This window comes from Phoca vitulina, unplaced genomic scaffold (assembly GCF_004348235.1).
Source record: "Phoca vitulina isolate PV1807 unplaced genomic scaffold, GSC_HSeal_1.0 scaffold83, whole genome shotgun sequence".
NCBI lineage: Eukaryota > Metazoa > Chordata > Mammalia > Carnivora > Phocidae > Phoca > Phoca vitulina.
In genome coordinates this window covers 3,475,987-3,503,935 of record NW_022589786.1, presented here as the reverse complement: position 1 = coordinate 3,503,935, position 27,949 = coordinate 3,475,987, and the positions used below count along the sequence as shown (strand labels likewise).

Here is a 27,949-nt window from a genome sequence, read left to right as displayed (position 1 = left end):
CTGTTTCCTGGTAACCAGGGATGCAATCAGCCAGGTCTTTGAAAGCAGTTCCTTTCAGAGGTTTGTTTGCAAGGAGAGCCAACTTGCACAGCTTGCGTTGGAACGGAGCGGTCTGTTGGCCACAGGCATGCAGGGCAGGACTGGATGAGCTGTTGCCCACCTGCGACACGGACCATGGGAGCCCAGCCTTGGCAGGTGAGCCTGATGCCATGGGCTACAGCTGCAACCCCAGCCAGGCCCCTAGAAATGGTCCCTACTGCCCTCCTTCCTCCTTTCTCTGACCTGAGCCACGCAAGTCTCCCAAACAAGCCTCCCTGTCTCCCCTCTGGCCCCTGCCTAGCCCTAGACCACATGTTTTGTTACCTGGTCCTGCCACACGCTTCACCCTCTCCTGCCCAAGCCAAACCTACTTCCTTTCACTTTTCAATTCTCTGGGCCTTCGGTCTTCTGCTCATGTCCCCTCCCAGCTTGGCTCCGTCAGCATCTTCTCTCCCCCATTTCACCTATCTTCTCATCTGTTAGAATCAATTCTTTTTTTTTTTTTTTTTTTTTTAAGATTTTATTTATTTATTTGAGAGAGAGAATGAGATAGAGAGAGCATGAGGGGGGGAGGGTCAGAGGGAGAAGCAGACTCCCTGCCGAGCAGGGAGCCCGATGTGGGACCCGATCCCGGGACTCCAGGATCATGACCTGAGCCGAAGGCAGTCGCTTAACCAACTGAGCCACCCAGGCGCCCTGTTAGAATCAATTCTTCATCCCTCTCAAAGTCACCCTCCTGGGTGCCCCTCAGAGTGCTTCACTGAATTCCTGCGTCACCCCTACTTCCCATGTGCCACCACTGCCCCCTGTATTCTAATAACCTATTTTCCCTATTAATCTGTGAGCTCTGAGAGGGCAAAGTGGGTCTTGTTCAGTGTTTCCCACCCCAGCCTTCAGTCCAGTCTCCAAAGTATGGGCTCAATAATGATTTGTTTAATGAATCACTGAAAGAATAGGTGAGTGGGCTTCCCCCTTCTGTAAACTAAATAGGTTCTATAAACTAGATGGTTTATTATTTTTTTTAATAAATTTTTTGAAGATTTATTTTAGGGAGAGTGCATGGGCGAGCAGTGGGGGAGCAGCGGAGAGATTCTCAAGCCGACTTTGCACTGAGCATGGAGCCTGATGCAGGGCTCAATTCCACGATCCTTAGATGACCTGAGCCGAAACCAAGAGGCAGACTCTTAACTGACTGAGCCACCCAGGTGCCCCTAAACTAGATAGTTTAAAGAGCCTTGGTAGATCCTCGATAAATTAAAACAAACATGCGTTCCTGTGCTTCAAAGAAATTAAGGAAATCCCCAAGGGCATTCAAGAAATGAGGGAGGGAAAATTCATCAAGATGAAATGGATTAGGGAACACAGCTGTAGGCAGAGAAAGTTGGGGTAGCCCTCCTGGCAAATACCAAGTCAGTGCCAGGAAGTTAAGTTTAGGCTCTGCCTTTACCTCTATCAGTCCCAAGGTGAGGGAGCTGAGCTTGACCTTTACAATAATTAGCCAGAAGTCTTCAGATTTCTGGGCAATATGGTCCTAAGTAGGACTGTTCCCGGGCTCTTGGCAAAAGCAAAAGCAAATCCTCTGGAAAGAACCACAATTGAGGCCCTCTGGTTTCCCACAGATGAGGTTCAAACAAGTAGGAACCCCCCCCCCAAAATACCAACACATGAAAGTAGGCACCAAATGAGAGTCAACAGAAACAGTTTTTTATCTACCTCAAAGACTCAATATTAGAATTAAAATATAACCTCAAATGAAATGTTTAAAGAAACAATGGAACAAAAAAGTAGGCAAAATATGCATAATCAGATGGCTTTGACGAGGAAGCAAAGAAAACAATACAATAGTTATTGAAATTAAATACTCAGTGGATGGGTTCAATGGCAGATGAGAGCCAACAGAAGAAAGAATTGCTGAACTACAAAGTCTGAAGAAATTACAAAACAGAGAAGTCCAATGGGATTGGAACTGAATATTGCATTGCTCCCTTCCCGTTCTGCCTGAGCGAGAGCATTAGCCTTCCAGTTAGCCTTCATTGACCTGAGTGATGATGTGGCTCCCTGTCATCTAGGAGTTTACTTTCAAGGTCATTTTCAATCTCTTAATGCAGAATCAGGAAAACCTTTCCCAAGACATGGCTTCAGGGAAGCCATTGACCTTTAGTGGTCCAAAGAGAAGATGGATAATGGACTTACAATTGGTCAGTTCTGTCTTGGGGAGGAAGGGGCAAGCAGTCTTGTTGCATGTAGTCCTAAGGTGGTAGGATTTGGCCGTTGGATAGGAGTTGTGGAGAGGTAGACTTGAGTTATCAAAGTTTTCTTTTTTTTTTTTTTTTTTAAAGATTTTATTTATTTATTTGAGAGAGAGAGAATGAGAGCGAGCACATGAGAGGGGGGAGGGTCAGAGGGAGAAGCAGGCTCCCTGCCGAGCACGGAGCCCGATGCGGGACTCGATCCAGGGACTCCAGGATCATGACCTGAGCCGAAGGCAGTCGCTTAACCAACTGAGCCACCCAGGCGCCCTATCAAAGAGTTTTCTAAAAGAGCTGCTCAAAGAGGGAATACAGCTGCTTAATGAAATAGGGATCTCCCCATCATTGGAGGCATACAAGCATAAACCAGACCCTCAAAGGCTAGTTACATCAGAATCTCTTAGTGTGGCAGAGACCATTGTTTCCCAATACGCTTTTTCTTCATTTTCTATTGTAAAAAGGAGTCTCAATTTTTAGCTGGATGTATGACTGATCAGAATAAAGACTCAGTGGCGGCTGGGTGGCTCAGTTGGTTAAACATCTGACTCTTGATCTTGGGGTTGTGAGTTCAAACTCCACACTGGACTCCATGCTGGGCATGGAATCTACTTTAAAAAAAAAAAATAGACTCCTCAGGCAGTTAAGTGTGGTCCATATGACTAAGTTGTGGGCGATGAGATGTAAGCAGAATTTGTGTATGCAATTTGCAGGAAGTATCTTTTGGAATTATTAACTATAGTCCCCTATATTATACCCTCAAGACTTACTATAAATATAGGAAGTGTCTTGAATAGGAAAAGGCATACCCTTTTAACCTTTCCTTTAGATAATTGCTTTCTGATCTCTGCTGGAACCTGTCACCTTATCCAGACAGGCTCTCCCTGACCATCATAGATGAATTAATGTTCCCCACCTGCCCCCCCACCCAGCCATTATTCTCAAGATATTTAACCATTTATTTGCCATATTCATAGCACTTAACTCTACCTGATGTATACATCTATATGTCTAAGTCTAGTGGTCTTCAACCTTGAGCGTGCATCAGATTCAGTAGATCTGGGATGGAGTCCTAAAGTTTTGCATTTCTAACAAGATGTTAGGTGCTGTTGCTGTCAGTGGTCCAAAGACCACACTTTGAGAACCACTGGACTTGCCTTTTTAGGTTCACTGCTATATCCCAGTACCAGGAACAGTGCATAAGTGGTGATGGTTTGTAGGTATTTGTTGACTCAGATTATTGGCACTACCTCATTTAATCACTTTGAGGTAAGTACTATTATTATCCACATTTTACATATAGGGAAACCAAGGGTCAGAGATCAGTGACTTGTGTAGGGACACAGCTAGAAGGGGCAGAGCTGGGATTTAATCCTGTACTTGTCTGTAACCACAGATAGTGCCCTTAATCACTGCACTGTCATATCCCTGGCAGGCTGGGGCTCCGCACAGTCCGACTGGCTAGGAGGTGGAGGAGGAGGATCCTCCTGTCCTCGCTTCAGCAGAGGACTGGAAAGTAGATGGCAGCAGAGTCCTGCTCCTAAGGGAGCCTAGCTGCTGCCCTTACTTTGGGCACTCATTTATGGGTGACCACTAGGTGGCAGCATCATTCTGATAGGAAGCTGCCTGCTGGGATGGGTACGGTGTCTGGGTTCTGATCTGAATTCTGTCACCGTTAGTTCTCTGGCCCTAGACATATCCCATGGGTCTGTGGGTAGGCCTCAGTTTCCCCATCTTTACAGAGAGGAGATTAGATCTCCTTAATCTCCAAAGCGCCCTTGCTGCTCAAATACCATCTCTAAGAGACAAGTACAGCCACTAAAATTCAAATACCCCAAAACCATTTGTACTATTTTTTTCTCCCCCACTGGAAAAAAAACAAGCACTACCACCATCACTCCCCAAAAACTACAAAAGCCCTGCTATAACAGTACTGTCCAAAAGAAATATAATACAAGCCACAAAACTGAGTCACATGTAATTTCAAATTTTCTAGTAGATGAATTAATAAAGTAGAAAATAATATTAATTATAATAATATATTTTATTTAATGCAATATATCCAAAATGTTTCAATTTTCAACATAATATGAAAATTATCAAGGTATTTTACTTTTTTTTTTAAGATTTATTTGACAGCACAAGCAGAGGGAGAGGGAGAACCAGGCCCCCAGCTGAGCCTGGAGCCCAATGCGGGGCTTGATCCCAGGACTCTGGGATCTTGACCCAAGCCGAAGGCAGCCGCTTAACCGACTGAGCCACCCAGGTGCCCCATTTACATTCTTTTCTTATATTAAGTCTTTGAAACCCTGCGCATCTCAATTTAGACTAACCATGTTTAAGGCTTCAACTGCCACATGTGGCTAGTGACTGCCTTATTAGACAGCAGAGCCCTAGAGTATTCATGGCAAATGTTTGTTGAGGTAGGAACTGTGCTGAGTGTTTTATATGCATTATCTTAATCCTCATAGCACCTGATGAAGTAAGGTTTGTCTCTCATTTTTGCTGATGAAGAAACTGAGGCTCAGAGACACTGAGTGTCTTGGCCAAGATCACACATTGCAAGTAAGCAGAAGAGTCTGGATTTGAGCTTGGCTCTGTCTGTTTCCAGAATCTGGGCTCTTCATCATGACATAATCTTCCCCTGATGGTAGATATGCAGTCATGGGGGGCCCACTGACAGGGTTCCAAATCCAGGGAGTGCAAAAGCCTGGGAGCCAACAAGAGGGCCTGTAAGGGTAGAAGGCGAGGCCTTAAGCTGTCATTCTCCCACCCTAGTTATGTATTTGGCAACGTTGAGCTTGCCTGGCAAACCACCAGTGACTCTGTCAAGGAGAAATCATGATCTTAGGAAAATCATATTTGCATGGTAACTAATTGAGCTTACAAAAAAAAAAAAAACAAAACCCAAAAGACAAAAAAACCTTGCATCAGAAGAAAATGAAAATTGAGACCTGCAGAACAATAGGATTAAACTGCAGGTGAGTACAGAAGAGGGTAGAATTCCAAGGGCCCAATGGGTCGAGGTTGTAGTAAGGTAAATGGTGGCTTTCCCTCAGGAAAAATAATGATGATATTAATAGCTAAAATTTATTATGTACTTACCAAGCAACTTAAATGTAGCATCTTATTAATCCTCATAGTCACACTAGGAAGTAGGTATGACTATTATTACCATGTTGCAGATGAGAAACTGAGGCACGGGACACCAGTAGGTAGCAGAATTGAGATTTAGCCACAACAACTTGGTCTGGAGTCCGTGTTTTGGATTGCTATGCTATCCTACTGCCTAGAACAGGCTGCTCATGGAGGTAGTGAGCTCTCTGTCTCTGGAGGCATGCAAAAAGATCATCAGGGATGTGAGGAAATACTCAAAAAGGGTCATTCCTGGGTAGGACAGAAGCCTGGTGAACTGATACTAAGCTTGTCTGGAGAGTAATCGTGGAAATTGCCCACATGAAACCAAGATGGGGAAAGAATCACATCTGCCTTTCAAATCTATCCTGTGGGAATTAGGGGTACAGGAGGCATGGCCTTCACTACGACTGGCCAAAGTGAGTAAGGGGTCTGTGGAGGCAGCATGGCATGGTAGTTAAGAGAATGGAATCTGCAGGCAGCTCAGACCTGTGTTCAGGTCCCGGCTCTGCCACTTACTAGCACCCTTAGCTCATACTTGTACGTCTCATTAATCTCCCTGAGGCTCCTAGGGCTGTTGTGACAATGAAATGAGAAACCATGTTGTGGGAATCCGTTATTCTCAGCCACAGAGGTGAGACACCAAGAGGGAACGAAAGCCAAGAACGAAGGCCTTGGTGTACTTCAGGAAGTTCCACTTTTTCCTCAAATCCAGTAGACAGTGCTGTTGGCAGCATTTGGGAAACGAGCTGGCCGAGCTGCCATGCTGAGGCGGGAGGGCTGAGTCCCGAGGAACAGAAGAATGGGGGTGTCGGGGAGCTGGTTTGGCTGCCATGGAGGGGAGGCACTGGGGAGGAGGCTGGGTGACAGAGTGGCCTTGCTTGGAGGGGTAGCTTCTGCAGAAGCACCTCACTCTGCAGGAGCTGGGCAGGACCCTTCCTCAGCCCCATCTGCCCCTGTCCCATTCCCTCCTGAGTCATTCCCATCCACAAACATGCCCAAAAGCCATGACCTGAGTCCTCTTCCAGCTGCTGCCCCCCACCTCTGTGCTCTCCCTCGCATACTGGCACCATTTCTCCCAGTCACCTCCCGACCCAATTCACTGATCTCCTGTCTCCATCTCCCATGGCCTCTACATGGCCACGCCTTCCCCTCCACCTTGTCCTCTCAGCAGTATCTGCCGCAGTTGACACTCCCCCTCCACTCCCTTATTGGGATCTGTGAGCACACCCTCTCCTGGCTTTCCTTCTTCCTGACGGCTGCTCTGCACAGGTCAGGGCTGCTCCTCCATGCAGTCTCTAAGTGTTGAGAGTCCCTAGAGCTCAGCCCTAGTCCCGTGGTTGTGAATACCATCTACAAGTTGATCATTTACAAATGTCTTTGTTCACTCTTTTTTTAAGTTTCAGTCTGGTACCATCAGCCATCTACTTGATGTCTACATGTGGGTGTCACACAGAATACAGCCAAAACCAAACTCTGGAGTCTGCCCATTCCAGAATGTGCTCTCCCATCTTTCCCATCTTGATGAATGCCACCATCTATTGTGCCCCAAACCCCGGCACCATCTTTGATCTCATCCCCAAAGCAGGTGCTGACATCTCTCCTTTCAAAACAGCTGTGGAATCCATTCACTTCTCCCCGTCTCTACCACCACCAGAAATCACCACCATCTTTCACCTAAGCTACTTCACTCCTAACTGGTCTCCAGGCTCCCACTCCTGCTCACCTTAAATCTATATGCCACACATCATTTTATTTTATTTTTTTAAAGATTTTATTTATTTATTTATTTGACAGAGAGAGACACAGCAAAAGAGGGAACACAGGCAGGGGGAGTGGGAGAGGGAGAAGCAGGCTTCCCGCTGAGTGGGGACCCCGATGCGGGGCTCGATCCCAGGACCCTGGGATCATGACCTGAGCTGAAGGCAGACGCTCAACGACTGAGCCACCCAGGTGCCCCGCCACACATCATTTTAAAACATTAACCAAACCCAGCCCTTCAGGACTCACACCCTCTGCTAGCTTCCCATTGTTTTTGAAATAATACCCACTAACACCCAAGCCTGCATGATCTGGCCCCTGCCTGTCCCATCAACAACATTTGAAACCACTCTCCCCCTTGCTCAAAATGCTCAGACGTATGGCATTTCTTTCTATTCCTCAAATGTGCCAAGGACTTCCTGTTTCTGTGAATGACATCATCTTCTCTGTCACTCAAGTAGGAATGCTCAGCAGCATCTTGGTCCCATCCCTTTCTCTAGAAAGGCCCAAGTTCAGTCTGGCCCAAGTCCTGTGGACTTTCCTTCTGACCTTTGTAGTCTTCATCCCCTTTCCTCCACGCTCCCAGCCACAGGCTCCATCAGGCCTTGCCTCTCCAGCTTCACTTTTCACCACAGCCTCCTAACTGGTCTCTCTGCCTCCAGCCACAGACCGACCCCTGACCCCTAAGCTTAACCCCAGCCACTGGTAGCCTGGTCTCTGATATGTGACCCCTGCTCCACCCTCTGGAGACTGGGGCTCAGCCCTGGCCAGCTGTCTTCAAATGCCCCTGTATCCTAATGCCTGGCCTAGAACTGGTGCTTGGTACATATTTGTTGGATGAATGAATCATAGGGGAGGACTACTCAGTCCGTCCTGCTCAGAGGCGCTAGCTGAAATCACAAGTCCAACGGCTATTTACCTACCTGCCAGATGGCACCTGGGAGAAGACTCTGGGAGTTCCAGATTCTAAATTGGTTGTAGAACATCTGACCTTGGGCAAATCAGATCCTTTCCTTGCTCAATTGTCCCTTCAATAAGATGGGAAGAAACAGAATAGCTAGTCTCTTTTTCCCAGAGGCATTGTACTGTATTCAGGGCCTTTTGTTACGAAGTGCTTTCCATCCAGGCTCTCCTTAGACCTTCAAAGCAGTCCCACGAGGCAGTGGGGATTATCTGTCCCTATAGTACAAATTCTCAAGGAAGCAGCCCGAGCCACTGTTAAAACAATCAGATAACAGCACTCCTGCTCAAAGGCTTCCCATGGCTCCTGATTTCACTCAGAGTAAAAGCCAAAGTCATGAACATAGCCACACAGTCTGGCTGCATACATCACTGACCTCACGTCCATGCACTCTCTAGCTCAGTGGCTCCACTCCAGCCATACTAGCCTCCTTCCCCTTCCTCAACCATGCCAAGGACATCCCCACCAAGGGACCTTTGCTCTGCCTGTTTCTTCTGCCGAGAACACTTCCTCAGACATGGGCTTGGTAAACCACCTCACCTCCTTCAAGCCTATCCTCAAATCTGGCTTTCTTTTTTTCTTTCCCAACACCCTATAAAGTGCTGCAACCTGTCCCCATCCACCTGCCCCGGCAATACCTTCCCTTTTTCCCAGCTTGCTCGTCTCTCTCAAACAGTATAGTTTACTTGTTTGTCTCCCTCTAGAATGTCAGTTCCATAAAGGCAGAGATAGTTCTCTGCTTTGTTCATTGATGTAGCCCAAGTACCCAGGAGAGTGCCTGGCACAAAGTAGATGTGCAATAAATAAATGTTGAATGAATGAATGAATGAAAGAAGTGAAATAAGTAACTTGCCTGGGGCGGGTATAGCAGATATGAGGCTGGAGCCCAGACCTGCTCTTCCCCACAAAGAGCCCCTTTTCTGGCTCTGTGTTCATGGCCCAAGTGTACTAGGATCCACCTCAGGCCATGTGCAGTGTGGACAGGGCTGGACATGAACAGCCTGCCTGCCACCTGGGGCGGCTCTTCCTCTCAGGGACTTAGGGACTAAGGAGGAGAACAGGATGGGCCTGAGGTCCTGGAAGACTCCACCTCCTGGCTCACCCAAGTGAACTGGCAGGAACTCATGCCCCTGGAGCCTGGAGTATCCAGACCAGGGGAGGGCAGGCCTTTCAACTGACCAGCTCGAAGGGTACAGTATGAGACTCCCAGGAAGGTCCTGGGTGGGAGGATACACATGCTCGAACAAACAGGCTTGCTGCTCTCTTTTGTTGAGCAGCTCCAAAATCTTTGTACACAGGCAGGGTCCCTGATTCAGATTTAGCAAGTTTGCAGGAAAAATCATATTGAGCTACCAAAATTTTATTGCACACTTAGTCTCTATGTCAGGCATGTGTGTATTAACTCATTCAGTTCTCCCAGCAACCCAATAAGGTAGGTTCTATTGTATGCCTATTTGGTTCTATAGTATGTATGCATATTTTACAGATGAGGAAATGGAGGCAAAAGGAGGTTAAGTAATCTGTTTAAAATCACACATCTAGTAAGTGGTAGAGCCAGAATTTTTTCCTATCAAAAAAACCCACAAAAAACAAAAAACAAACCAAACACCAACTTCTGGTAGTTACTGAGAAAGTCCAGCAAAGATTACAACACACATTATGTGCCTATGGTGTGAAAGGGCCCACTGTCCCACAAGTGTCAATGTAACAGTGATGGGAATGGAATGTCTTCTTAGCAGCCAGCGCAGTTCGTGTGTTGGATTTGTATACAATTGCCTTTTTTCCCCAACCATTTATTATGACAAATTGCAAACATATAGAAAAGTGATCATTCCTAGACCCACATCTATAATCAACTATTGTTAATTTTATCTATTATCTATCTGTATCTTTTTTCTGAACATTTGAAAATAAGTTGCAAACATCATGTCATGTCACCTCCAAGTATTTCATTCAGCCTTCAGCCCCTAAAAAGAAATATTCACTTAATGGCCGAAAATTCCATTATCACACCTAAAAAAACAATAATTCCCAAATATCCTCTAATAATCTATCCAGATTCACATTTCCTCAGTTTCTCAAAAATGCCGTTTGTAGCTTTTTTTTTTCCAAACCAGAATCTTGTCAAGATTCACAAATTGCAGGGACGCCTGTGTGGCTCGGTCAGTGAAGTGTCTGCCTTTGGCTCAGGTCATGATCCCAGAGTCCTGGGATCGAGTCCCTCATTGGACTCCTTGCTCAGTGGGGAGTCTGCTTCTTCCTCTGCCTCCCGCTCCCCCTGCTTGTGCCCCCTCTCTCTCATTCTCTCTCTCTGATAAATAAAATCTTTTTAAAAAAGATTCACAAATTGGGGCACCTGGGTGGCTCAGTTGGTTAAGCGACTGCCTTTGCCTCAGGTCATGATCCTGGAGTCCCTGGATCGAGTCCCGCATCGGGCTCCCTGCTCGGCAGGCAGTCTGCTTCTCCCTCTGACCCTCCCCCCTCTCATGTGCTTTCTCTCTCTCTCATTCTCTCTCTCTCAAATAAATAAATAAAATATTAAAAAAAAAAAAGATTCACAAATTGTATCTGGTTATTACATTTCCTTAATCTTTTTTTAAAGATTTTTTTTTTTTTTTGTAATCTCTACACCCAACATGGGGCTTAAACTCACAACCCTGAGATCAAGAGTCCTACGCTCCACTGACTGAGCCAGCTGGTTCCCCTGCATGTCTGTCTTTCTTTTAAGATTATTTAGGGCGCCTGGGTGGCTCAGTTGTTAAGCATCTGCCTTCGGCTCGGGTCATGGTCCCAGGGTCCTGGGATCGAGCCCTGCATCAGGCTCCCTGCTCAGCGGGAAGCCTGCTTCTTCCTCTCCCACTCCCCATGCTTATGTTCTCTCTCTCGCCGTGTCTCTCTCTGTCAAATAAATAAAATCTTAAAAAAAAAAAAAAGATTATTTATTTATTTATTTATTTGAGAGAGAGAGCAGAGCGAGCAAGAACATGAGTATGGGGAGAGAGAGAGGGAGCACAATTCCAGGACGCTGAGATCATGACCTGAGCGAAGGCAGACGCTTAACCGACTGAGCCACCTAGGCACCCCACCCCTGCATTTCTTTAATCTTTTAAAATATAAAACCCTCTCATACACATATCTTTTTCATGGCATTGACCCTTTGATGGTAACAGTCACTGTCTTGCAGACTGTCCCTGGAATTTTTTATTTCCTCATGGTGTCGTTTAACTTGTTCTTCTACCCCTCTAATTACTGTAAACTGGAACTTAGGTCTAAAGGTAGATTCAGATTAATGATTTTTTAGAAAAGATATTTCCTGGATGATGCTGAGTATTACACCCCATTAGGAAACATAATGTCAGGTTGTCCCACTGTTGGTGTTACTAAAAGTTTGGTCACTTGGTAGTGACAGCAGTAAAGTGCCATTCCCTCTTTGCCACCAGCAGGGACCTTTGGGATGATACTGCTGTGTGTGGATATCCTGTCGCCCTGCAACATTTCATCTCATGGTTTTGGCATCCATTGGTGGCCCTTGCCTGAACCAGCTATTACACTGAGGTTATAAAAAGGTGATTTTCTAATTCTATATTTTCTTTTATGTTAGTTTTCTTGCATTCTTATGTAAAGAAGAATTTTTTCTTTATCAACTGGGATTGAACTATAGTTTCTTCCAAAGAGGCAAGGTAAATTATTCTAATTGATTCTGGAATTGTCCCATATTTGGCTGGCAGGTGCCCATTCAAGTTGGATCCTGGATCCTTCTTCTTTTTTAAAGGAGTTCCATTTTAAAGATTTTATTTATTTAGAGAGAGAGCATGAGCATCAGGGAGGGGCAGAGGGGGAGGGAGAGAGAGAATCTCAAGCAGATTCTGCATTGAGTGTGGAGCCTGACTCAGGGCTCTATCTTATGACCCTGAGATCATGACCTGAGCTGAAATCAAGAGTCAGACTGTCAACTGACTGAGCCACCCAGTTGCCCCAGATCCTGGATCCTTCTGACAAATCCCAGTAGTCTGAGCATTTCCTTGTTTTCTGGGAAAAAAGATGTCTCCAACACACCTACCTGTACTTTCTTTTCCTCTACCCTGTGATCCAGCTATTGGAACTTGGGTGTGAATACAGGAAGTCTGCCCCAGAGTTCTTTTGTTTAACTGCAGGGGCTAGTCTCAGCTCTGTGTGACCTTGCTGTGTGACCTTGGGTCAGTTCCTTTCCCCTTCTGAGCCAGACTTTCTCCATCTGAAAAATGGGAGAGCTGAATCCTGCCTTAACCCGGTATCCCCCTAAGGATGGGTCACATACCAAGCCTTCCTACTTTCCATCACTTTGTCTCCTTCCCCATGCAAGGAGAGGGGTGGCACAGGACTCCTACACTGGGCAGTGGGGCCTATATGACAACTGACATACTACCCTACAATTAGAAAAGATGGAGGGAGCCCTCTCCCGCCAATCCCGGGGAAACTCAGTCTTGGGATATACCCTCCTGGCTGGAATTAGTCTATAGCCTCCTCTGGGCAAGGCCAGGTTGATCTTTGGGGACAGCCTCAGCCTTGACCTAAAGTTGCTTCACAAGGGAAAGGGTTTGGGGGCGCCTGGGTGGCTCAGTCGGTTAAGCGTCTGCCTTCAGCTCAGGTCGTGATCCCAGGGTCCTGGGATCAAGCCCGGTGATGGGCTCCCTGCTCAGTGGGGAGTCTGCTTCTCCCTCTGCCTGCCACTCCCCCTGCTTGTGCTCTCTCTCTCTGTGTCAAATAAATAAATAAAACCTTTAAAAAAACAAGGGAGAAGGTTTGGGCTGCCATTTTTATTTTCACAATCAGCCTAGAATCAACTGTTGCATTTTTTCTTTATTTTTAAATTTAGTTTTACTTTGTATCCAAGTTACAAATTTACATATTTAAAGAAATACTCTATAAGGCTTGCTGTGAAAAATAGCATTTCCTCACCTTCCTCTTTATACTACTTTAAACTTTTTTAGCCGATTCTTTTGGTATTTATCTCTGTACCTCTGAATAGCTTCTGGTATTACTTCCTGATTTTTCAATTTTAAACATTATCTGGTTGGTTTTTCACAGTGGAAGATGAAGATTTAGCCCTCTTTCCTCCTCTGTCCCTCTATGTCACTCTTTCTGTCCTTTCATCCTCCCTTATGCCTCTATTGTATGTTTGGTTATGTATGATCAGCATTTAATGTTCACCATATTATGACAGTGTGTACATCATTCAATTTGAGCTACACAGTATACTAGGATTACTAACATTTCCTAAATAACTTTTGTTTTCCCAAGACTTAATAGTAGTCTTGGTTTTTCATTTATTTAATATTCTTTCTTTTTTTTTAATTAAATTTTTTATTTTAATTCCAGTAGAGTTAACATACAGTGTTGTATTAGTTCCAGCAGTACAATAGAGTGATTCAACAATTCTGTACATTACTCAGGGCTCATCATGATAAGTGTACTCTTTAATCTCCATTACCTCTTTCACCCATCCCCTACCCACCTCCTCTCTGGTAACCATCAGTTTGTTGTCTATAGGTAAGAGTCTGTTTCTTGGGGCGCCTGGGTGGCTCAGTTGTTAGGTGTCTGCCCTCGGCTCAGGTCCTGATCTCAGGGTCCTGGGATCATGCCGCACATCGGGCTCCCTGCCCCGCGGGAAGCCTGCTTCTCCCTCTCCTGCTCCCCCTGTTTGTGTTCCCTCTCTCACTGTGTCTCTGTCAAATAAATAAATAAAATCTTAAAAAAAAAAGTCTGTTTCTTGGTTTGTCTCTCTTTTTTCTTTTCCTTTGCTCATTTTCTTTTGTTTCTTAAATTCTACATAAGAGTGAAATCATATATTTCTCTTTCCCTGACTTAGTTGCTTAGTATACTCTCTAGCTCCCTTCATGTTGTTGCAAATGGCAAGACTTCAATTTTTTATGGCTGAATAATATTCAGTTGTGTTTCATTCCATCTTCTTATCCATCATCTTTTGATGGACGCTTGGGCTGCTTCAGTAGTTTGGCTATTGTAAATAATGGTGCAATAAACATAGGGATGCATGTATCCCTTTGAATTCGTGTTTTTGCATTTTTTCGGTAAATACCTAGTAATGAGATTGCTGGATTGTAGGGTAGTTCTATTTTTAGCTTTTTGAGGAACCTCCATACAGTTTTCCAGAATGGCTGTACCAGTTCACGTTCCCACCAGCGGTGCATGAGTGTTCCTTTATTTACTTAATTTTCTATGAAATTATAATTTAATCTCATATACTCCCAAAATTGCATCTCAGTACATCCAGGCATATCAGATATCTATCAAGTTTGTCATGTTGAGGAGATGTCTTTCAGAGCTCTTGGGCCTGATCCAATGTAGATATTTTGTTTTACTCCTAGAATTTCTGTGTGCCACCCTCCTGGGCATCCCCATTCCCTCTCACTAATTGAATTTCAGTTTCCTGTGTCCCAGGTCTTCTCTTATTTTTAGTGAACCTCATTTTGGTAGAGCATAACTTCCTGAAGCTTTCTGAGAAAGGAAAATTTTTGAGATATTGAGTGTCTGAGAATATCTTAATGACACCCTCACATATTTGATAATTTGGCTTAGTAGGGTGGAAATCATTTTCCCATAGACTTTTGAGGGCATTGCTCCAATATCTTCTGGTTTCCAGGGTCGCTGTTAAGAAGTCCAAAGTCATTGTGATTCCTGGGTTTTTATATGTGTTTTGGTTTTTTTTTTCCTTTTTGGAAATTTGGAATTTGTGGAATCTTTTCTTTGTCTTTATTTTTCTGAAATCTCCACCATGATGTCCCTTCATTTGAAACTATTTTATGCCTTTTCCTTGGTACTCACTGGGCCCTTTCAGTTTGGAAATGTATGTCCTTGACTTCTGGAAATGGTACTGAGTTATTTCACTGATGATTTCTTCCCCCTGATTTTCTCTGTTCTCTATTTCTTAAACTCTGATATTTGGCTGTTGGGTTTCTCAGATTGGCTTTAATTCTCTTTTCTTTCTGATTTTTCTTTTTATCCTTGTGGGAAATTTGTCTTTCTGAAACATTAAAAAAACTTTATCTTCCATCTACCAATTATTTAATATCTGCCCTTGTACTTTTAATCTTCAATAGCTGTATTTTTCTTCTAATAGCACCTATATCTTTATAGCATCCTATTCTTGTTTCATGGGTACAGTATCATCTTTTATGTCCCTAAGGCTATTCATGGCCATTTGTTTTCCTCCATGGTGCTTTTTTGGGGTTTGGTTATTTGTTTAGTTCATTCTCTTTTATGTTGGAGGCTTTCTTCAGATGTTCCATGATCCTTGATTGTCTAAAAAACCAAATGGAAGCCGTGATCCATGAGTAGGGCTTATCTGCTGAGGGCTTCCCTATAGCATTACCTGTTCATTGGGGAACCCCCAATGTTAGAATATTTAGATCATTCCTCCTGGTATGGTCATGTTCCCCAAAGAAGGATCTTTCCAAGTATTACTTAAGGGAGAGGCCTGCCTTCTAGCATTCTGGGAACTGGGAGGGGGAGAAGGTTGGGACTCTTAGCTTTAGTACTGGCCCATGCCCTTTACTACGCCTGGGGATAAACTTCCAGTCTTCTCTCAGAGAGGGGGAGGGAGAGGAAGTGGGTATCCAACTGTTTCATAAGCAGACTTCCAACCAGTCCTCTTCCTCTTAGCCCCACCTTTACTCCCACCCAGTTGCCTAACATCCCAATTCCTGAGCCTGTTCTGCCATGTAAATAGGTAGCTTCTCAGCTTTTCTAGCTGCAGGTTTAAGATTTAGCTTTCTGGAGTCTGCTACGAGATTTACCACTAGTCTATATGCTCTCCAGCTTCCAAAATTCTGCTGCTGTTTTCTCTTCTGTCCTCTTTGTCCTTAGAGTTTACATTAAAAAAAAAAAAAGTAATTTGAGAGAGGAAGCAAAGCTATATGTGTGTTCTAGCCATCCTTACCAAGAAATCTTTTTTTAAGTTGAGCTATAATTCACATACCACAATATTCAAGCTTTTAAAATTGTACAACTCAGTGGTTTTCCATATATCCATAAAGTTGTGTAACCATCAACACTATCTAATTCCAGAATATTTTCATCACCCCAAAAGGAAACCCTGTACCCGTTAACAATCATTCTCTATACCCCCCTCCTGCCCCCTCCCCACCCAGCCCCTGGCAGCCACTAATCTACCTTCTGTCTCTATGGATTTGCCTATTCTAGACATTTCGCAGAAATAGAATTATACAATATGTAGCCTTTTATGTCTGGTTTATTTCCTTTCGCATAATGTTTTCCAAATTCAAACATTTTGTGGCATGAATCAGTCATTGTTTTTTAAAAACAACAGTTCGGGGGCGCCTGGGTGGCTCAGTTGGTTAAGCAACTGCCTTCGGCTCAGGTCATGATCCTGGAGTCCCTGGATCGAGTCCCGCATCGGGCTCCCTGCTCAGCAGGGAGTCTGCTTCTCCCTCTAACCCTCCCCCCTCTCATGTACTCTTTCTCTCTCTCATTCTCGTTCTCTCAAATAAATAAATAAATCTTTAAAAAAAAAAAACAAAAAACAGTTCTGTTGAGATTTTAACTCCTCTTTATGGCTAAATAATATTCTATTGTGTGGATATGCCACGTTTTATTCACTCACTCATCAGCTGATGGCTATTTGGGTTGTTTTCACTTTTGGACTACTAGGAATAATGGCGCTATGAATATTGGTGTACAATTTTTTGTGTGGGGGGTATGTTTTCATTTCTTTTGTGTAGAGATCTAGGAGCAGAATTACTGGGTCACATGATAACTCTGTTTAATTTTTTGAGGAATTATCAAATTGTTTTTCAAAGTAGCTGTACCATTTTATTTTATTTTATTTTCCATTTTATTTTTTTAAAGTAAACTCTGTCCCCAACATGGTGCTCGAACTCACAACCCTGAGATCAAGAGTCCCATGCTCTGTGGACTGAGCCAGCCAGGCGCTCCAGCTGCACCATTTTATGTTCCCACCAGCAATAATGACGGTTCCACTTTTTCCACATCTTGACAACACTTGTTATCATCTGTCTTTTTGTTGGTAGCCGTCACAGTGGGTGTGAAGTGGCACCTTATGGTGGCTTTGATTTTGCATTTCCCCAATGACTAGTGATGGGGAGCATCTTTTCATGTGCTTATTGACCATTTGCACATCTTTGGAGAAAAATCTACTGAAATCCTTTGCCCATTTGGAATCAGGTTGTCTTGTGACTATTGAGTTCTAATATCTCTTCATATATTCTGGACATTAGATCCTTATCAGATATATAATATGTAAATATTTTCTCCTATTTTATGGGCTGACTTTTCACTTTCTTAATAGTGACTTTTGAAATACACACACTATTTTTCTTTGTCACTTGTCTTAAGAAATGTTTTTCAAAAGTCTTATTTTAAAAATAGCTTTATTGAGATATAATTAACACATAATAAACTTTACGAATTTAAAGGGCACAATTTGGCAAGCTTTGACAAATGCATACATCATGAAAATAGCTCTACAATCAAGATAATGCCCCCCACAGTTTCTTTGTGTCCCTTTGTCATCCCTCCTTTTTGTCCCTTCTTGCACTGCCCCCCACCCCCATCCTCAGGTAACTACTCATCTCTTCTCTATCACTGTAAATTAGTTTGCATTTCCTAGAATTTTATCTAAGTGGAATCATAAAGTATATACTCTTTTGTTCTGGCTTCTTTCATATCGCGTAATTATTTTGAGATTCATCCAGGTGGTGTGAGTATCATAGTTCATTCCTTTATATTGTTGAGTAGTAGTCCATTGTATGAATGAACCACAGTTTGTTTATCTAGTCACCTGTTGATGGACATTTGGGTTGTTTCCAGTTTGGGGCTATTAGGAACATTTGTGCTCAAGTTTGTATGGATACACAATTTCATTTGTCTTGATTATCCAGAAAATATCTGGTAAATATTTGAGTAACAGTTTCATTTCTTGAGCATCTCCTATGGTACCAGGCTCTGTGCTAAATGCTTATTTAATCTTACATCGCTGCAAGTTTAGTGTTATTGTCCTTCCATTCCAAAGAAGAAAACCAATTCAGAAAGGTCAGGGGGCTGGCTCAAGTCATGGGGCTAGGGTCTTTCTGACTTGGGATTTGAACTCAGGTGTGGTGCATCGAAGGCCATGTCTGCTTTTTCCCCTCCCCTCAAAATACATATACTATCTCCCTTGATTCTTGAAATCTAAGACTCATTGAATCTTCAAACCACAAAGTTTTTATTTTTATTTATTTATTTATTTTTAAAGATTTCATTTACTCATTCATGAGAGACAGAGAGAGAGAGAGGCAGAGGCAGAGGGAGAAGCAGACTCCCCTTGGAGCAGGGAGCCCAATGTGGGACTCAATCCCAGGACCCTGGGATCACCACCCAAACCGAAGGCAGATGCCCAACTGACTGAGCCACCCAGGTGCCCAGACCACAAAGTTTTTAAATTAAAAACTACTAAAATTACAAAAAAAAAAATTAATGTAAATTTTGAAATACACAGAAGACATAAAGATTAATAAAACAAATATGGTAGGTAAGCCACAAAATAGTAAGAAATAAAACCTTGCCAACATAGTTAAATCTCCCTTGGGTACCCTTTCCAGGCCCTCTGCAGAGATCCCCACTGTCCTGAATTTGAACCACATGGTTTGGACATCAGCATGACACAAGAGCAGAGTGGTTAAAACCATGGATTCCCCACTTCTTGGGTGCATGATCCTGCGCGAGCACATAGCCTCTCAAAGCCTCAGCGTCCGTACCTATAAAAGGAAATAATAGAATAAAACAGGCCTCAAAGGGTCACTATAGAGATTCAATGAAACAAAGCATGTAAAACAATTAGCACGGTGCCTGGCACAAAGGAAGGCTTAGTAAGTGGCAGCAAATGTTGGCACCAGGGCCTTAGAACCGTGGACTCAGGCTCATAAAATGTTCAAGTTAGAAGGGAGCATGGGGAACCCTGAGCGGATCATTCCCCACCCCACCCCTCACCTTCTGCACCCACTTTTCAGTGGGGAAGCAGGGGAGACAAAGGTATTTTCTGTTTCAAAGTGATTTTCCATCTAGGGAGTGAATGTTTGCCTGTTTCTTGCAATATCCAAAGTGCCTTATGATTCCAAAGGTCTGCCCAGAAACAAGTGATGACGGCCCTGAGTAGCCAATTGGAAGTATGCTGGCCTTTCTACCTGTCTGGGGAGCCCCCGCCTCCCCATCCTGTCCTGTTAAAGGCAGCTTTGCCCAAGTGGGGTTATTTCCAGCTTTGTGGTTTTCACTTCCACTTTTACCAGGTGGGCGGAGTGGCCTCCGGTGGACAAATCAGATTCCTCCTCAGCTCCGACTTCAAGAGGTAAGCCAGGGGCTCAGGGTTCCAGACACCCAGGCGGCGGCAGCAGCAGCAGAAGCAGCAAGTGTGGGGAAGACCAGAGGCCACAACCATGGAAGACCAGCGCGACCTCATCTCCAACCATGAGCAGCTGCCCATGCTCGGCCAGCGCCCCGGCGCCCCAGAGAGGTATGTGTGAGCTGCAGGAGAGAGCACACAAATCCTGGACCACACAGACGTGCCTGGGTGCCGTGGGAAGAGCACTAGACAGGGAGCCACGGGAGGGATGGATTCAGGCCCTGCCTCTGGGTGATTTTGAGCAAGTCTCTGGCCTGCTCTGGGCTTCTGTCCTCCCCTCTATAAAATGAGGGAGCTTCTCCAGGGCAGGGGTCTTAAATTTCTTTGCATGATACACTTCTGTCCTCAAAATCATAAGAGAGCCCTGGATTCTCCCCCTAGACTTTCACATAATATCAGGGGCTTTCCAGACCCCCTGAAGCTAGACTGTGAATCCTAGGTTAGAAACCTTGGACTAGATTTGGAAAATGTTATGGATCCTAGATGGAGAAACAGAGTTTCTCAGAGAGGATGGTAGAAGCTGCTCATCACAGTGGACTTTCTCCCTAATTACCATGGATAGGTGTATGTGTTTGTATCAGGGAAGTGTGAGTAGATGGACGCATCCGCCATTACAGGAGGGATTGAGAGATGCCGGGAGGAGTCAGGAAAAGGCAAGGGTGGGGGCTCTGGCTAAATTTTTAGAAGGGATTGAAGGTTGATGTGGGTCATGCCCTGCCTGTGTCCCTCTCCCTTGCAGCAAGGGGCCAGCACAGCCATCCAGGAGGACCCCAGGACCCCTTTCCCAGGCCCAGGATTGTCTCATCCAGGTGTTTCCCTGGAAAAAAAAGACAAGAAAAGAAACAGGGTTAGAATGCGGCTACCCCATGGCCCCACTGTTCCCAATCTTCAAAAAGTAATTTGCAAATTGGGGCGATTGGCTGGCTCAGTCAGTAGAGCATGAGACTCTTGATCTCAGGGTTGTGGGTTTGAGCCCCATGTTGGATGTAGAGATGACTTAAAAAAAAAAAAAAAAAAGTAATTTGCAAATTATAGGGACTCAGAGCAGTGATGTCAGCTGTTGCCAGGCAGAAAGAGGTTTGGGAGAGACACTCAGAGATGTCATGAGGAACTGCATTCTGCAGGACCAGATATAGACCATCAGAGCATTCCTGTGAAAACCCCAAGGAATCCCAGGGCTAGGAGGGCTGACTCTCCTGTGAGGGCTAGATTCTGGTCCAGGTTCTGCTGCTGTCACATGTGACTTGGACAAATTGCTACTTCTCTCTGGGTCTCAGTGATAATAAAAACAATGAAGACACTAGTCGTGATAATAGTTCCCATTCACTGACTACCTGTCACCAGTCCTCAGCCAGGGTTAGTAATTCCTATGATTAGTTATGTGCTAAACCCAACCCTAACTCTCACAGTAGCCCTTTAAGTCCGGTATTTTTATCATCCCCATTTTTACATAGGAGAAAATTGAGGCTTTGTTAGTTAGCAGCTCACTGAAGCTCTCACAGCTAGTGAGTACTGGAGTGAGCTAGTGAGAATTTGAATCCAGGACTAGCCTGACTTCGAAATAAGAGCCCACTCTAGCATCTGGCCTCCTTCTAGAGGCAGGATTTGCAGAGAGGGCAGGGACGGCCACGCAGTGAGTCGCAGACCTAGCGCGAGCTCAGTGTAGAGAGAGGGTGCCCCCTCCTCAAATCCTTGCCTGACTCTCCTTTTAGTTCAGGGACTGCTTCTAAAACTGGGCCTGGTCCTGTGTGCTCAGTCCATTCCAGCCTTGAGCCTGTTTCTCAGACCCCTTTGTGAACACTTCTGCTTCGCAACATTTGTATCATGGTTCCTGCTAGTTCTGGTTGGCTCCTGACTTCAGCCAATTATTATTATTGTTTTTCATTCAAGAAGGAGGCCATGGAAAGGAGGAAATGAAGAGAGAGGTGGCAAGAGTTGGCAGTCATCCAGAACCAGGGGACCCGCATTCAAGGGGCAAAAGGAGGAAGGAAACCAGATGCTAAAGTTAACTATTAACTCCCTTGAGAATAGTACTCAGTGCTAACTGTGTACCTAGGTGTGGAGCCAAGAGCTTTACCCTCATGATCTTATTTTATATAAGAACCCTTTGAGTAGCTGTTCCTACTTCAAGTTACTCGGAGGGGTTGACTTACCCCAGCTCCCTGACCTAAGGGGGTGGCAGAGCCAGGATTCCACTCCAGGTCTCATCTCCAATACGACTGTAGATTCTTAGGCCTTATGAGAAACTGAGGTTCAGAGAAGGTATAGTGGAAGGTAGAACTGGGACCTGATTGGGGTTGCGGAGGGGTGAGCATGTAGATAATGAGCTGGAGAGCTTGAACCCAGGCAAGACCCAGGCTTGGGTGGATGTTCACAGAAGCCAGGCCACCCCTGTTCCTGGAGAAGGCCAAGAAGTGGTACTTGTTTTCTCCTCCTGTCTGCTCTCCTCCTTTTCCCCACGCGGGGTTTTTGCTTTCTCCTAACAGAACAGCAACCTTTTGGCCTGGACCTTGGCCCAGAACATGCAGAGGACTGGCAAGCAGAGAGCCAATGAGAATGAGCTGTGTGATGTCATGAGTTACTAGGCAGAAGGGTCTCCTGGAGTTTCCTAAACTGTCCTTGTTTGGTTCCTGGAGCAAGCAGAGTGTAGTCTCATGCTGACAGTTTCTAGTGGGGTTCTGGTAGCCCCACCCCTGGGGTGAGGTGGGTGGAAACAGGCCAGGAACTCTCAGGGTCCTGGGGCAGGATCCTTACATTCCCTAAGCTGTGACATATTCATGTGCCCCCAAAACCGTATCCAAGGCCAACAATTCCAAGAACTACCTGAGGTCTGGCCACCCCTCCCTGTGCAGCCAACTCGTTTGGAGAATGTGAGACATTCTCCCAGTCACACAGGCTCAGGCACCATACTCCTACTGAATCCCGCCCTGGGTGGGTAGTGCCATCTGAGATACTTGCGTGGTCACAGTCAGATCTTGCTTCAAAGAAGAAAACCACCAAATCCTAGAGTTGCTGAGGTGAGAGGCACCCACATGACAGGCCCGGAGAGTGGCAGAGACTTGCTCAAAGACACGGAGAGTGTGGGGTGAGGATGTGTCCCCAGAGGGAGTGGTGCCCGACTCTGCTCCAGTCTGACATCATCCACTGCCCCTAGCCTGCTCCTAAAATGTCAAGGCCTCACTTCTCGTTTTCAGGTGGGCCACATGCTCTGCGGTCCAGGGCCCACTTCCTTCCCGTTTCTCTGATTTCACTGCAAAGGTGGGGGAGGTAGGGAGGTGAAACCTGTTCCCCTTGAGGGCAGTCCTGATGCTCAGGAGACCCCGCTGGCAGAAAGAACCCGGGGAGACCCTCCATGTCAAGCCCTTGTAGCACAGGTGGGACGAGGCCCAGGAAGGACAAGGCACTCGTCTCTGGCTCTTCCCCACTCCTCCTAGGTCCAGGGGCAGCGCTAGGATTTCTGCTCAGGAGGACGGGAGGAGAAGCAGTGGTCAGAATTGTGGGGCTGGGGGAACGTCTCTGAGCTGTGTGTCCATAGGCACTTGTGTGTGTGTGTGTTCGGGGTAGCCGAGGGGGTGGAGGAGCTGACGGAAACGGGGGGCATCCCCCTGCGCTCAGTCAGCCCTTGGGCAGCCACGTCTGTGGGCCCCCTCTGACCAACCTCCTGCCCCCCAGCAGCAGGTGCAGCCGAGGAGCTGTGTACACAGGCTTTTCCGTCCTGGTGGCCCTGCTCCTGGCCGGCCAGGCCGCCACCGCCTACTTCCTGTACCAGCAGCAGGGCCGGCTGGACAAGCTGACGGTCACCTCCCAGAAGCTGCAGCTGGAGAGCCTGCGCATGAAGCTCCCCAAGTGTGCGTCCCCCACTCCGTCCCGACCTCCCCCACACCACCAGCCTGCCCTCGAGACCCCATGCCTGCACCCAGCCGGGCCCACTCTCTCCCTCGGGTCTGGGATTCCAGCCCCTCCTCACCGGGTTGATCTTGTCCCCAGTCCGAGTGCTCTGCTCCCTGGGCACTGGGGCCGCACTCATACCGCGCCCCCTGTTCTCACAGCTCCCAAGCCTTTGAACAAGATGAGGGTCGCCGCCCCCATGATGATGCAGGCGCTGCCCATGCCAGGCCTGCTCCAGGGGGTAAGGACAGCCCGGGGCGGGGGAATGGGGAGGTGCCATCTGGCCTGGATGGAGGGCAGGTGCCGAAGGCCGGGGGAGGACGGCTGAGCCAGGAAAAGCCCAGCCGGGGGCGGGGGGGAGCTGTTGGGGGAGGACGGGCCTGCCTTAGGAAGAAGAGGGCTCCCAGGGGTGGGGGAGGAAAGAGCCTCTTGGGGCCATCCCTGGGCTGTTTACAAAATGCTTCTCGTTTCCCAGAGCATCTCACGGCCCCCTCCCTTCTCAAAGCCCTTGAAGTCCTATATGGGTAATGTTTCTGTCCTGAAACAATGTGCTGTCCACAAAGCCCTGGGCAGGAAAGCTTATGCAGATTTGACCACTAAGGACGTTGACGCAGTAAGGGAAAGTGACTGGCTTGAGCTCTCCTACTTGGGCTCCTACTCCGAGGTGGCGGAGATGGGCCTGTTCCTGTTGAGCCGCTGAACTCCGGGCTCCTACCCAGACCCGGAGCTGCTGGCTCTGTTGCAGGGCCCCTCCTCTGTGGGTCGGTACCGGTAACCCCCGTTTCTTTCCTTCCACAGCCCATGCAGAACGCCACCAAGTACGGCAACATGACACAGGACCACGTGATGCACATGCTTCTGGTGAGTGGGACCCCACGGGTGGCCCAGCCTGCCCACCCATGGTTCCCGCGACACCGCACTCCAAGGCCTGCACGATTCCGGCCTCACCAGATTAGCGAAAGAATGCCAGTGTGGCCCTTAGCTGTCATATGTAGTCTAGCCCTGCCATCCGCTTGAGTGTTTGAGATGGAGAATCTGAGGCCCAAAGCCCGGAAGTGACTTGCCCAAGATGCCCATTTTCCCTTCCCGAGTTTCTGCTGTGTGTCTACTCTGCACCAGGCGCTGTGCAAGGCTCTGGGCTCACACTGGGAAGCAGTCAGACTCTGCTTCCAACCCCACAGGGGTCCCAGGCTGATGTGGGAGATAGACAAGTGACCAGGTGATAAGGGACACGCAGAGGAAAGCAGCAGAGGACCCAGCAGGGGGGTGGGGGTGGTGCAGGGGTGTTGATGAGGGGAGATCTGGAGGATGAGTAGGAGTCTGCAAGGAATAGAAGACGGGGTTATGGGTAGAACCGGGCCTGGAACCTGGGTCTCCAAACTCCCAGCCCTAGGATCACATAGCCGTGCAGCTGCAAGGCCCTTGCTGCCTCCCCCCTCCTTGGCCCCATTATGGCAGAGGTGCAGGGGAACACAGCTTGCACATTTCACCTTGCCTGCCAGAGAGCTCTTTTTACACCTTCTTCCTGCCTTGCTACCCCACAGGAGACTGACCCCCTGAAGGTGTACCCAAAGCTCAAGGGGAACTTCCCAGAGAACCTGAAACACCTTAAGAACACCATGGGGCCGCTGGACTGGAAGGTTAGCGGCTTGCCCTGCGCCGCCCCCTCTCACCCCCGACGCCTGGGACCGGCTGGCTCGGGGAAGCTATCCCCAGGGAGCTGGGGTGGTGCACCAGGGCCAACAGAGCCACAGACATGAAGGCTCCGACCTGAGGAACCACCTCGACCAAACCCTATGGGTCTCTAAGAGGGAACTTGGCTGCAGCTGGACTCTGGGGTGTTGGGTCCCTCTTGGACCCTCCATGTCTGTCCCCAGGGGCAAAGTCAGGCAGGGCTGGAGGGGGCTGTGGGGCCTGACCCCTTGCCTCTATCCCATTAGGTCTTCGAGAGCTGGATATATCAGTGGCTCCTGTTTGAAATGAGCAAGAACTCCCTGGAGAATAAGCCCGAGGTTCCACTAAGAGGTATGGGGAGCAGGAGCCTTGGGATGCCAGGGCTTCTGGAAGCTCCCTCAGGGCTCTCTGGGAGCCGCAGTGGGACTCCCCCAGTCTCTCTCTCACTCCTGTCGCTCCCGCCTGTTCCTTCTGGGCTTGGCTGCTCCCCCTCAGCACTCCCTTTAGAGGCTCACCTCCCTCGTGGAGGCTGGCACTGCACACGTGGGACCTGGAGGCAAGGACCCGACACATCCCAGGTGTCATCACAGTGACCTTCTCCACTCAACCCCACGCAGGTTCTAGTGAGGGGGCTGGGCAGGGCTCATGACCCCACCTGCCGAGGGACCTCCCCGAGCTCACACAGCCAGTACATGCCAGACGAGAGGACCTTGGGGTTTTTCCGTCTTGGGGACAACGTATGCTAGGATTTTCAGCCCTAAAGCCTCAAAGAGGGCCATGTCCTCCTCCTGGCACTAATTTGCCACACAACTTTGGGAAGTGTCTTCCCTCTAGGCTTCAGTCTGGGGAGTGGAAGATCAGGGGCCCAGCCCAGCCCACCAGAGGCCTCCAATCTTCCCAACATAGATTCACAGAAGGCACCTTCAATGCCATGGTGACCAACTGCCAGCTGACGTTTGCATTCCTCTACCACATCCTCAAAGCCCCATTTGTACCTGGATAACGCCAGTAGCAGAGGCTCAGACTTACCGAGATGCCCATTGCTTTTCCCAGAAATAAGAATCACAGGTGCAATTCCAAACTTTAATAGGCATTGAGTGTCAGAAGAAACCGAGTTCTGGGATAAGTCAGCCTCGTGGCCATTCACTTCCACTTCGACCTCACACCTTGTTGGTCCAGGCCTTAGTTTCCCTACCTGTGCCGGGGTAGAGCAAGCACAGCCCCGTGGGCAGAAGGCATTAGGCCCACGGCGGCGGGATGCGGACGTCTGGTTCTGCCGAGGTGCCGGCCCAGGGCCTGCTCACTCACTGTCTTCACCGTGCCTGTCGCTTCAGTACCGACCAAGTGCCAGGAAGAGGTCAGCCGCATCCCCGCCGTCCACCCTGGCACGTTCAGGCCCCAGTGTGATGAGAACGGCCACTATAAGCCGCTCCAGTGCTATGGGAGCACCGGCTATTGCTGGTGCGTCTTCCCCGACGGCACCGAGGTCCCCCACACCAGGAGCCACGGGCGCCGTAACTGCAGTGGTAAGCAGGGCCTACTCGGCCAGGGAGCGTCACAGCAGCAGAAGGACCCAGAAGGCCCTGGCACACGTGGGGCGGCCCCTCAGCCGCCCCTTCATCCACCTACGCATGCAGTCTGTCCGTCGGTCCTCTCTCTCCTTACATCCACTCATCTGCTCACTCATCTGTCCTTCCTTCCTCCATCGGCGACGCTCACGCCGCCAGGCACCGCCCACCCATCTGGTGTCACGGCTCCCTCCCTTGGCCTGCCCCGAGCACACCTTAGTGCTGCCATCCAGCCAGTCCTGCCTCCACCAGGCACAAGGCCGGTGGCCAGGCTGGGACGAATGACCCCAGCCTCTCGCCAGTGGGTGTGGGAGGCTGGACTGCCCAGTGACACATGGCCTTGCTGTTCCCTTGCAGAGCCACTGGACTTGGAAGACCTGTCATCCGGGCTGGGCCTGACCAAGCAGGACCTGGGCCACGGTAAGGGCCCCTGTAGGGGTCATCCGGGCCCCAGCAGCTTATCCCCCGAGGGGCCAAATCCCTCACGGGCCCTCCAGTGCAGCATGACCCCGGGCCATTCTCCAACCTCCCCGGGACACCCATTTCACACCCGAGGACCACTACTAGGGGCTGTGGGGGTGGAGAGTCCTCAACTGCCCTGAGATCCCAGGGTGCTGGGAAGGGGCGGGGCCAACAGGTGACCCCCACCCTAACCTGCTGCTTCTCTTCTCCGTAGCGGGCGTATGAGACAAGCAGACGCAGATGCCGGCACGCAGCCTGCCCCGCATGGCCTCTGCCTCCTTGCTCCCCTCCACCCCCAGCCCTAGCCCCCCTCCTTCCCTTACACACTGTCTCCCACTCTGCGCCTCCTTCCATGACACCCTGGCACCTGGCTCTCCATCAGCCTTAGACACAAGTCACGTCAGAGAACAGATGGAATGATGCAGGAGGGTCCTGCTGCCTGACCCCTCACCCATCAGCAGGAACGCATGGCCCAAGGAGGTAGACCAGGAGCTAGGCTGACCCCCATTTCAGCCTCCAACATGGAGCCCCAAGATCCAGGCCCACAGACAGACAAGATGGAAGGTGCAGGGAGAGGGGACAGTGCTCCCCCACACCCAACATGTTAGCTGTTCCTGCCCTTTTGGCCTTGCCTTCCTAGCCTACCTAGCTGCGGGGAGGAGCCACGCTTCCCTCCCCAGCAGCACCCCCCCAGGAAGAACCAGCCTCTCCACAACCCCCTCCCCTTCCCTCCGTGCGGCCAAGCTTGTCACTGGCCCTCAGGGCCACAGCTCTGAAAATAAAAGGTAGTAAGTAGAACGCT

At 48.0% G+C, this 27,949-nt stretch overlaps 1 protein-coding gene across 3 annotated transcripts; it reads left to right on the top strand.

The window, feature by feature from the left end:
• The first annotated feature begins 29 nt into the window (after window positions 1-29).
• CD74 (CD74 molecule) lies at window positions 30-27,941 on the top strand. Of its 3 annotated transcripts, XM_032395235.1 has the most exons (10): window positions 30-195; window positions 19,443-19,666; window positions 23,231-23,403; window positions 23,605-23,684; window positions 24,242-24,304; window positions 24,988-25,083; window positions 25,384-25,468; window positions 26,452-26,643; window positions 27,043-27,105; window positions 27,362-27,941. In XM_032395235.1, the coding sequence occupies exons 2-10, from the start codon at window positions 19,590-19,592 to the stop codon at window positions 27,370-27,372; spliced, it is 840 nt and encodes a 279-aa protein (XP_032251126.1). In that variant the 5' UTR covers window positions 30-195; window positions 19,443-19,589; the 3' UTR covers window positions 27,373-27,941. The 3 variants fall into 3 exon arrangements, with proteins under 3 accessions (XP_032251126.1, XP_032251125.1, XP_032251127.1); XM_032395234.1 differs by lacking the exon at window positions 30-195 and having other exon boundaries at window positions 19,387-19,666; XM_032395236.1 differs by lacking the exons at window positions 30-195; window positions 26,452-26,643 and having other exon boundaries at window positions 19,387-19,666.
• The last annotated feature ends 8 nt before the right edge of the window (window positions 27,942-27,949 follow it).

Bases quoted from the DNA above. Each gene is read 5' to 3' on its own strand.
- CD74 (XM_032395235.1), top strand. From the start codon at position 19,590: ATGGAAGACCAGCGCGACCTCATCTCCAACCATGAGCAGCTGCCCATG. The intron at 24,305-24,987 runs GTGAGTGGGACC...GCTACCCCACAG, and splicing joins ACGTGATGCACATGCTTCTG to GAGACTGACCCCCTGAAGGT. The intron at 25,084-25,383 runs GTTAGCGGCTTG...CTATCCCATTAG, and splicing joins TGGGGCCGCTGGACTGGAAG to GTCTTCGAGAGCTGGATATA.